The sequence below is a fragment of the Cynocephalus volans genome, chromosome 2 (assembly GCF_027409185.1).
Source record: "Cynocephalus volans isolate mCynVol1 chromosome 2, mCynVol1.pri, whole genome shotgun sequence".
Taxonomy (NCBI): domain Eukaryota; kingdom Metazoa; phylum Chordata; class Mammalia; order Dermoptera; family Cynocephalidae; genus Cynocephalus; species Cynocephalus volans.
In genome coordinates, this window is record NC_084461.1 from 170,756,727 (window position 1) to 170,768,790 (window position 12,064).

At 35.0% G+C, this 12,064-nt stretch overlaps 1 protein-coding gene across 1 annotated transcript in view; it reads right to left on the reverse strand.

Annotated features, from left to right (window-relative positions):
- The window catches only part of ADAM7 (ADAM metallopeptidase domain 7), a 73,309-nt gene that overhangs the window by 42,343 nt on the left and 18,902 nt on the right, over positions 1 to 12,064 (reverse strand). The window contains exons 7-9 of the mRNA XM_063087708.1: positions 11,846 to 11,899; positions 7,920 to 7,991; positions 1,310 to 1,479 (exon numbers count right to left, since the gene is read on the reverse strand). Coding sequence (XP_062943778.1) covers positions 1,310 to 1,479; positions 7,920 to 7,991; positions 11,846 to 11,899 — 296 coding nt within the window. The remainder of the gene's footprint in view (positions 1 to 1,309; positions 1,480 to 7,919; positions 7,992 to 11,845; positions 11,900 to 12,064) is intronic.

Sequence of the window (12,064 nt, forward strand, 5' to 3'; positions counted from 1 at the left end):
TTAAAAATACCTGTACAAGGAGGGAGTAAAGAGATTAATATTTCCCAGTATAAAGTTTATGGTGATATTTACTACCCTCCATCCCCCCAAATTTGGGGGCATGCCAGTACATAAATATCCAAGACCAAACCAGGCACAACTATACTCTCAGAAATATGTGCTGTGTGCCATCCAAGGTGTGAAAATCAGGGATGATATTACTTTGGAGATCTGGTTCACTCTCCTCAATCTGCCAAATGACTAGACATGACCTCCAACAACAGGCTGTGGAAGCTTCATGTTTCTGAGTTCAGAGTGGGAGACAATCAGCAAGCTGTGTCTGCAGTCCTTAGGAAGATAAATACTGATATTACAGGCAGATAAAGTAGGTAAAATGGGTACCACTCTAATATGTAGCTTTAAGGGTATCAGAAGAGATGATAAAAGATTCCATTGTTCCAAAGTAGTTCTTCTGCAATTTAAACGTTTCTTAGGACAACAGGACTATGCAAAACATAAGTTCGTATTAAGTTGAGTTCCACAGTTATTCAGTCTTTTTTTTTTGTTTTTTTTGTTTTTTGGTTTTTTTTGCAGGCAGCTGACTGGTACAGGGATCCAAACCCTTGATCTTGGCATTACAAGGCCATGCTCTAACCAACTGAGCTAACCACCAGCCAGATTATTTCCACAGTTATTCACCATTTCTCTCTGAGCTAAGTACTGTCCTAGATATTTTGAATAACAAAAATGATAAAAAAAAAAAAACCAGCATCCTTTTTAAAGGAGTTAATGATTTAGTAATCTACACAAATCGAAACTTTAACTTTAGAATATTAAAGCTGTGGCAGGTTTAACTTATCAGATGAATTATCTGTAAACTTGCACAGCAGAGAAGATGGTCTTGAAGGGCTGGTCACTGGACAGGCACATTTTGATGAGGAAAAATGTCCAGAGGGTGAGATTCTTTCCCAGAAAGGCAGATTTTGGTGGAATACTGGAATGGCATGGCTTGGGAGGGTGCAGGCAGTTAGAACTGGATGCTGATAAGTAATGTAAATGGATTCTAAAAGTACTTTTCTTACTTAATGACATTTTCAACTATGCCCAGGAATATGAATACATCAGATTTTTCTTTTCTAGTATTAATCAGTATGAGAAGGAAACATTATTAAATAGCCCACTAGGAAATTTTCTGAATAGCCAGAAATAACATTTTTGTCACCACGTACTACCAGAAAGTCAATTTAAAAAGTTTTTTGTTGTTCATTTGTTCTGTTTTCTTTCTTAATAACCCACCTAAGGTGCACAGGAAAATAGAGTAGTCACATACCTGAGTAACAGAACATGATCATAATTCTTCCTGTGTTTAAGGATTGTTTCTTGCCAACTTGAGAAACGCAATAAGGTAGTTTCTATATTTGAATCTATTTCTATTTTATCTCCCTTTGTCCATATTTCAAGGCCAACCAATGTCACATGAATATTCAAGGTTTTATAAATCTGTTCAAGGAAGAAATCATTTTTCCCAAAGTCAAGTTGCTAGAAGAATCATTCATCATCATTGTATTACTTTACATATTCAAAAAACACAGCAATTTCAGCTTGTGAGGTATACAAGCAAACAGTGCAGGTTTCATTTTACAAACAGATATATTGAAATAAAATGTAGAGTGTATTACACAGAACACTGGGTGAATGTCCATGGCCAGCAAAGAAACTTGACCAAAGAGGTCTGATTCCCCTTGAAGTATCATAAGCCCTGCAGGACTCAGAATGTGTCTAGAAGAAAGAATTTATTAAAGCTCTGAGATTATAACTGAAAACATGAATTTACTAACAGAGGCACACAGTAGAATGAATGCTTTTCATCCATCTCTCTACTTTAGGCCAGGACTTGCTTCTGTGGCAGACAAGAAAGTTGGTATTGGTTTTTAAAAATTTAGTTTAGCTGCCATGTTTGATCTCCATATTTGATTTTTAGGAGGACTTTTTTTTTTTTTTTGGTCTGAGGAACTTCACTAGGGATTGCTCAAAGGTGGAAGAAATAGTTGCAGCCTTGAAGGCTTCTCGTCCTTATTTCCATCTGCTTCTGAAAATACTTACTTGATAGATACTCTGATGCCAGGACAAAAGATGACAGACAAAAGAGTCTAGGTAATTATTATGAGAACTGTGAGACAATGAACTATGTGTTATATTGATTTTATATTCTATAACAGCCAGTACAAAGTAGGCTGAAAGAATGAATGATAAACTATGAACACTGAATCAAGATCAGAAATGGAAAGGTCACACATACAACATTACTACAGGTACAAAGTTACAGTTAGAGAAGAAGAATAAATTCTAGTGCTCCAGAGTGACTATATCTAATCACATTGTATTTTATATTTCAAAATAGCCAGAAAAGATGATCTTGACTGTTATAAACACAAAGGAATGTTAAATGTTTGGGTGATAGATATGCTAACTATTCTGGTTGGATCATTATATAATACATGCATATATCGAAACAACAAACTGTGCCCCTTAAAAATGTATAATGAAAAATAAATAAATTAAATGATTGCAATTTTAAAAAAAAGAAAACATAAGTAGTTATTAAGAAGTTTAATATTCATATTATTCCTATAGCAATAACTTTGTGTTAATTTTTACTTGGCCTAAACTGTGCAATAGGAATACACTGAATATCATGTGTTATAACATAATGACCCAAAAAGGTCATTTCATAACCGTGAGAACTGAGCTTCATTGAAACTTATAAGAAGTTAGGCAGGTAGTCAAATCACGACCTCAAATCTACACTGAAGCTTGTGATGCCCGTCCTCTTTCCTCTTGACCCTGATATTATCGTGAAATAAACATTACGAGTCAGGTCCTTCAGAGCAAGAATTGTTTAACTTGGGATCTGTGGATTCTCTCTAATTATGGTGGGCTTTGTATTCATAAAACTGGATGCAGTTGCAAATGGAAACACTTTTTGTTATCCTGTGAGTGCATTCTCCTCTAGTGAGAGTTAATCTTGCAAAATGAAAGCCATGTTTTATCTGCTAAGTGCTTGGATACGTTTGGAGACACATCTTCAAAAGGTTGTGGAGAGTTTAATTGCTCTTCATAGTAGAGAAAGAACTTTGGAATTTCTGAGATAAAAGGGGTAAAGATATAAGGAAAATAAAAGTGAGAGAGGATACAGTGAAATAAAATAGTATGGGCTGTGTGAAAAATAAAGGGCCAGTGAGAAGTGATACAGTGAGAAAGCTTATGGAATTTTAGATCCCATTACTTTAAATTGTTAGTGGTAAAATGTGCTACGCCACCTCCCAATCTAACTGCAAACCTTCAGTAAAAGTTCAGCAGTATTCAACAATTTTGTATTTTTGCTTACTTTGGAGGTGGGGAACTGAGAAGAGAAACTAAGTCTTGAATTAGGGTCAATGCCAGGGCAGTGTTAAAGACACAATCAGAATATATAAGAAATGGAAGGAAACAGAGGTGACTATAAGATCTAATCATTCCACCCCACATGGTTCCGACCTATCAGAAAAAGTCATGGGCAGGAGTTTCACTTTCCACAGACACAGATTTAAAGATTGGACAGGAGTTCTGCTCCTGCCTAAGACATACAAAGTTGGAAAGAATGTTGCTTCTACCCTGAAAAAGAAAAAGCAAGAGAATCTACAAAATCATATCTCTCCTTGAAAGTATCAGAGAGCTGAGATAACAGAGCCAACGAATAGCCTGAAATCTGAGGAAAGACAATCTCCTTCAAGGAGATGGTCCTGGAGCATCTCCCCTGTGGCAGAGCAAGAGAAGTGAAAAGATGCTGAGCTCCACATAAGCAGGTAAGAACTCACCAGATGCTTTGAAAGAATTGCTAGAGGCCAGGTGTGGGGTGGAATGGCAGTAGAGGGCTCCGTAGCAGACATGGACACAAGACTCTTCATACCACGTACAGGCTCTTCTCCAGAGCCTCCTCCAAATGATGGAGCTCAGAGTGGAAGACTGGAGATACCCTCCCTCAGTGGTAGGAGCCTGAAGGACAAGGTCAACTGCTTCTCTGAAAAAATTATATAATCTACCAGATTCTTCTCCCTGAGGAACAAGAGCCTTAAGCTGCTGAGGGAACTGCAGAATATCAATTTTATTTTTAATCCACAGACCTCAAATGAAGGCCTACTGTGGTTGAAGGAAAGGAAAAGAAAAAAACCTTCTACCCCTGGAAGAGAGGCGGGAAACCATCCTGAGCCCAAACCATTCAAGGTCTCCTACCAATATGGAAGGAGAATGAACACTGAAAAACACTCACCCAAAGACAATGGGTAGGGCTTCCCTAAGACTGAGGGTAGATCAACAGAGAATGTCTGGGCCCCACACCTAGGCCAGCAGTCACCCAGTAACAACAATAGCAGAGTACTACTGAAGAAGAGATGAGAACTTGAGGGAAATCTTCTCTGAGGCTCTGGCCCTTGATAAAGGCCCAAAGTTGAGGGTAGAACAGGAACATGGAGAAAACCTGTCCCACAACCCAGGACCCTAAGCACAAGGTAATGCGAGAGGAACTTGAGGTTTGTGGAGTGCTGTGGGGAACTATAGCAACCACAAAGCCCCAGACCAGCTCAATTTCTGACACAACTTGTTTAATTCCACGTTAATGGCCTAGCAAAAGCAGAAGCGTATTATTTGCAGACATAAGTACTATTTCCTACATCCACTATCCAATAAAACATTAAAAGATACCCGAAAAAGAGCGTGGATAAATAACCCACTGTTTAAGAGAAAAGAGTTAAGAAAACTAGACTCACAGATGGCCCATGTTTTGAAATTATCTGATAGGAAATTTGAATTAATTATTAGTAATAGGTTAAAGGCTGTAGTGGAAAAGGTGCATGTAGTTTGCAGAATTTTAAGATAACCCACAAGAATTCTTGTTCCCTGATGCACTCTGTGTAATTCCCAGACTGTGAATGCGGTAGATTTCACTTCTATAATTAGGTTATGCTATGTGACAAAGGTAAAGAGATTTTGCAGACTTAATTAGGATCCCCCAAATCAGGGAATTTTGAGTTAAACAAAAGGAAGTTTACTGTGGGTAGGCCTATTTAATCCTTTATAAAAGACCAGTAATTTGAAGTAGCAGAGTTTCTCCTGCTGAACTAATGAAGTAAGCTGCTTTGTTATAAGAGGGTCCATGAGAACATTGTGTGGCAAGGAATTGCTGGAGCCTCTAGAAACAAAGATGGCCCCAACTGACAGCCAGTAAGAGTTGGGGGACTTCAGTCCTACTGCATAAACTGAATTCTGTCAGCAAAATACATAAGCTGAGACTCTACTCTGATTTCAGCATTGTGAGATCCTCAGGAGAGAACTCAGCTATGCTGTACTTAAACTTCTGCCTAAAAAAAAAAAAAAAAGTGACTTCATAAATGGGTATTGTTTTAAGAGGCTAGGTTTGAGGTAATTTGTTATGCAACAATAAAAAGCTAATATCGTGAAAAACATGCTTGAAAAGATAAAGAAATTCAACAGAGAGGTGGAAACTATAAGAGAGAGTAAAAAGAAATGATAGAAAAAAATATATAGTAACAGAGATAAAGGATGCCTTTGGCTCCCACTTAAGAGTGAGGACAAGCGGTATTTCTCTTTCTGTGCCTGGCTTATGTCACTTCATATAATTTTCTGCAGGCTCATCCGTGCTGCTGCGAATGGCAGAATTTCATTCTTTTTTTTTTCTTTAATGACTGAGTAATATTCCATTGTGTCTATATACCACATTTTGTTTAGTTAATAATAATGCATCAATATTGGTTTATTAATTGTTATAAATATACCAAACAAAGTTAAAATGTTATGAATAAGGGGAGAAAGGGGGTTTGGGATATATGGGAGAACTCTATACTGTCTTATCAAATTTTATTTAAGTTAAGAACTGTTCTAAGCAATAAAGTCTATTTGAAAAATAGATAAACACATGAGTACCACAGGTGGATTGTATGAATTGGAGTATACTGTTATAAGGTACTTCCACATGTGTAGTGTATACTTTTTGAAGTTAGACTGTATGTTATTAATCATATACTGTAAACCCACGGTTAAACACTTAAAGTATTTATTTGAAAAAATAGGAGAAACTGTGTATATGTGTGGGGGGGTCTGTGCGTGACTGTATTTTCTGATCAATTTTTCTGTAAATCTAAAACTGCTATAAATATAAAGAAAAACTAAAATAAAATAAAAGTTAAAAAATAAAAATTAAAAATAAAACTATTTTTAATGAGCAAATGGTGGAGATAAAATGGAATTACAGAAAATACTCAATCTAAAAGCAGCAGAACTAAGGATAAAAGAAACAAAGAATGGGGAAAAATTAGAAAAGACCAGCAAAATGATAGATTTTAATCCAACCATAACAATAATTATATTAAATACAAGTTGTCTAAACACACCAATTAATTCATCAGATTTAGTAAAGAAAATACTATGCTATCTACATGAAACTCACTTTAAATATAAAGATATAAATAAATTAAAAGTAAGAGAATAACAAAAGATACATCATGCAAACACAAATGAAATGAAAGCTGGAATGACTAGATAGGCTTAAGAACAAGAAATATTTACAGGGGTAAAAAGGGCATTAAATAATGATAAAAGAATCAATTCATCAAGAAGACATATTGATCCTAAATGCATTTGCATTTAACAACAGCTTCAAAATACACAAAGCAAAAGCTGATAGAACTGAAAGGAGAGACAGAGAGGTCTACCATTGCAGTTGGAGAATCCAACACTTTTATCTCAATAATTGTTATAACAAATAGAAAAGCAGTAAGGATACAGAAAATCTGAAAACTGCTATCAACCAACTTGACATAATTAATATTTATAGAAAACTCTAGCCAGCAATCGTGAAATACTCACTTTCGTTTTCAAGTACACATGAACATTCACCATGCTAGAACAGATGATGCTGGGCCGTAAAACAAAACTCAACAAATTTAAAAGAATTGAAATCAAACAAAGGTCTTTAATTCTAATAAAATGAAAATTAGAAACCAATAACATAAGGATATATAAAATATCCCCAATATTTAAAAGTTAACACACATCTATAACTACTGAATGAAAGAGAGGGCCACAAAGGACATTAGAAATATTTTTTAATTGATTGAATATTTAAAATAAAATATGTTAAAATTTGTGGGAAACAGCTAAAGAAGCATACACTTTCCGTATGACCCAGAATTCCACTTTTAGTTATTTAGCAAAATAAGTGAAAATTTATGTTCGCACATATGACTGTATGAAAATGTTTAAAGCAGTCATATTCATAATAGCCAAAAACTACAAAGAAATCAAATGTCCTTCACCTGGTGAATGAACAACCACTGACCTAAAGGGGTGATTTTTTTACAGCATCTTCCTATGGGGCCTCTTTATCTGAATAACAGGACTCAGGAAAGAAAGATGTGTCCAATTCACATTTTTTTGAAGGGTTATAGTTTATTCTAATTCAGACAAATAATCAATTTAACAGATTTTACTGAAATAGTGATTCTGATTTCTGTGCCAAACCATGGACAGTAAATCACAGCTTGAAAGACTTTCCGTAATACAAGGTTGTGGAACAGTGATTTAAAGTAATGAGATTTGGGTTATACGTGATTGGTTTTAAAATTCTTTGTACACCGTTTTATAAATTTTGTGATTAGAGAGCAATATTTAAAACTTATTGAAGTACTAAATGTCATTTACTTGGAAAACCAAAATCTCAGCTCTGTAGCTTGTTACTATAATTTTTTCAAAGGGTTTTTGTTAATTAGTCTCCTTGGTTAACTTTTGTGGCTTGGATTGCCTCAGTATCAAGGTTACTCCAGCAGAGATCTAAAGGTTCTTTGCATTTGTGTTTTCAGCTTGATTCAAACTGTATCAAACCTTACCATGTTGACAAAATTGACCATTCCCCAAATTCGATTCCTTAGTTTACTGTAAGGATGACTATTCCTGCGATACTGGAAATATAAACATATCAACATTCATTAATAATAGGAATCAAACAAAAGCTCAACCAAGTACTTCATTCGTTATGAGATATTAAAAAGAAAAAAAAATCATTGGCACAGTAAAGAAAGAGGTCTCCTTCCAATCAGCTAAAAACTGGGCAACTTATGCAGTTTTTTGATGTAAAATAACTTATGTTTTTTGATGTAAAATAACTAGATACAGCAGTTTATAAAGACACGCTTTGGCTTAGCACTACATTAAGTTTTTCTTTCTAACTTTGTTCCCTTTTCACATTACTTTATATTAAATACATTGATTTATTAAAGCAACTGATTCATGTTCTTTAGAGTCCATTTTTATCACATTGATGAGGCACCAATGAAAGTTCCGCAGCAACCACTATGTTGCAAACAATTAGCAACTCTATCAGGACCCTGGTGCCCATGGTGGTCACAAACTAAGGGACATACGAGGGTACTTCAAAAAATTCATGGAAAATAGAATTAAAAGATAATTCGAATCATTTTATGAACTTTTTGAAGATTTCTCGTATAATCAATCAAAAACACCCTGGAGCCAGAGATGTGCAGAAGGACAGGAAACTGTGGCTATCTCTATGCTGCAAGTATTCTCTAGTTAATATTCCAGTGCTCCCCCATTATCTTAAATATCTAAATATCTCCAAAATATAGCATTAGAATCTCTTCAATTTTCATCTCCTACCCGCTAAAGTGACTATGCTCTGATTTTAACTGCCACTATTCCTTTGAAACTTTTCATGGTAGACCACAAATGTCCTCTTAATTATCAAATGCAGTGAACACTTTTTCCTCATCTTTCTGGTCATCTTGTCCACATTTAATATTGACCATTTTCTTTTCCTAGAAATTTCTTATCATCTTGGTTTCTGTTACCGCACACACGCCTAATGTTTTATCGTGGGTTCCTCTTTTCCCATTGTCCCCCTTAATTTTGGATGGCGAATATGTTTCACACCAGGATTCCTGTTGATCAATTGGTAAGGATTGCCTAAAATAGGCTGTTGAGAAAGATTCTGAGGCCGTCTTAGGGATCATAGGTGTAACACACTTTATCAATCAGTGATGTCCAACCAGAAGAGAGTGGGGTCGGGTAGGAGATATGAGTTTTGCGCTCTTACTGCCAAACCTTTATTAATGGTTGGCATTCCCCAGGATTTGGACATCTGTGTACTGCTCTTCTATCAGCTTGCTAGCTCTGGGCATACCATCCATCCGATATACTCACTTTACTTCCCTTCTTAAACCCCTCATACTACCTTTAAGGTACATAAACTCTCATCATGTTTTCCAAAAGTTGCCTTTGTTTTTCCTCTTCTATCTGACTGGAGTGCCCAACTTTCTACCCTTCGCTTGCTCCGCTGCCCTTTTTACTTGGCTAATACATAAAATAAAGCAACATGTGCAGGAGATGTGCATGTAAAGCCCTGTTTAATACACCTAAAACCACACCAAGCAAATCTTCTCCTGGTATCTGGGGTAAAATATTAAATTTAATAAACTGTTTTTAGTCTTTATGAATAAATATATTATTAAGAGAGAAGCTTCTTGTATCATTCCTTATAAAAGTTAACGTGTTCTTACCAACATACTAAGCCTATCTGTTGATCTAGTGCCTACAACATACTAATTTCTTTAAAATTATTTTTGATAAGTTAATTGTAGTTGCTCCCATTTTTTTTTATGTGTAAAATTATTGTGTCTTTCTTTCCAATTAACATAGATCTTACTTCATTTTTTTCCTATTACATGGCTAGGAATTTCATTAAAATTGTAGAAAAAATTTTGTTGACAATGAGCAAATGTATCTTATTCTCAGTTTTGGAGGGAAAACCTCCAACATTTTATTATTAAGTTTAATGTTTATACAGAATAGAATTTTGGTAAATATTCCTTATTTTCTTCCACATCTTATTTCCTAAGAATTTTATCACGAATGAGTGTTAAATCACACACATATATATATTTGAGATGTTTGATATGATCACATGGTTTTTAAAAATCTATTAACATTAAAGCAAAACAATATTTGTATTACTGAAGTAAACCTTCATTATCATGCAAACATTTTTGGATATCTGGTAGATTGGGTTTGCAAATATTTTTAGGGCATTTTCGGTTGTGCTTATGAGTGAAATTAACTTATAATTTTACTTTCTCATAACATACCATTGTCTGGATCTCTTATCAATTTTGTCATTGATTGTTGCAATGATGACTCTTAAGAAATCACAACTCCAGGTATCCATACCCATGTGTAAGTTCTCTCCAACATTGATTATAGGGTTGGCCATAAGACTTACTCTGACTAATGAAACATTAATAAATGTAGTACAAGCAGAAGCTTGAAAAGCTCTTGCACATTAGAGCCTGGCCTCTCTCTTAATTTTGACACCCAGCTAGGATATGAGGAAGCACAGGCTAGTCTTCTGGAGACACACAGTCAGCTGAAACCCAGCACCATAATCAAGACCAGTGAGTAAGCTCATCTAGATCTGCTAGCCTCCCAGTGGAGCCATCAGATTTCAGCTGCTGAATGACTGACCCCCACCAGGTTTTGAGCAGTTTCTTACACAGCAGTAGATAACTAATACGAAGGCTATAATGTCATTATAAAATGTGTGAGGACTTTCCTCTCTTTTCCTATTCTTCAGAACAGTACGTATAAGATAGTTTGTTATCTATTATAACAAACTTTGGTAAAATCTGTTTTTAAACTAATCTAAGCCTTGTATCTCTATTTGTTGATGGATTGTGAACTACTTATTTAAGTGTTTAAATTTGTTATTAATCTTTTTAGAGGTTTCTATTTTTTCTTGGGTCAGCTTGGTAACATTTTAATACATACTTCTGCTTGTAAATTTATTGATGCAATATTTTTTCATATATTTTTAATCATGTGTAACCTCTATTGTATTTACAGTTATATTTTGCTTTCTAATTTTACTTCTACTTCTATTTTTCCTTAGTAAATATTGTAGGAAGTTTGTCTATTTCTTTAATCTTTTCAAGGATCTGGTATTTGGCTCTGTTGATCTACTTGACTGTTTCTTTTTTTTGCTTGTTTCATTTTTATTAATTTTGCTCATTGCTACAATTACTTTCTTCTTTCCTCTTATACTGTGTTTCATTTTCTAACCTTGTCATGTAAAGACTCTTAGTTCACTTATTTTTGCATCTGAAGAAAAAGATAATGCCATTCCCCATATCTGTGCATGACATAGGCTTATGATTTTCGCTTTCCTGTGCATAACATTTGCCCTGCCCATGGTTACAGGCAGACAGAAAATTTCCTTTATTCTTGCAGTTTCAGTGGACCTTGTCTAGTTTTCTTTTCAGGGATAGGGCAGCCCCTTATGTCTTTAGAAATTATCCACAGTACTCATTTCCAAATTTCAGCCTTTTGCTCCGAAACAAGTTTAATCCCTCAACTCGTTACATCTGTATTCCATATACTGTACATCACCAAGACTTTGAATTCTATTTGCTTTTGCAACAAAGATTTACTTCTTCATTTCTGGCACTTGGGGATTTTCGGTATTTTCTTTTGAGCTCAACTATAGATTGTTGGCATGTTTTCAATTTTTTATATGTTGTTCAGCATTTCCATTCATTTGTATTCAGTAAGGGGTTCTATTTTGTATTAATCTACTATATTGCCAAAGGACCCAGTAATCTCTTATGCACATCTGTTCGGGGGAGTTAAAAACAGAACTTTGAGCCCAGATGGAACTCTGAGTAGAATACTTTTTTCTGTATGTTAGAATCACAGCTATAGATTTATAAAGATGAGTGAAGACCAAAATGTTCATTTGAAAACTTACCACATTATCATCAGCAACAATGAACAGTTCAACATACTTTTCATGATGGATGCTCTGGAAATTTATGAAAAATTCAATGAAGTATGGTTAACATTTCTCATCTTAACATTTTAAGTTGAAAAAAGTCTAACATTTTCAAGGTAACAAATGTTACTTATATCTCCTGCAGAGTGGATGTCCTCCCCCCCCCCCCCCCCCCCCCCCCGCAACTTCATTGAG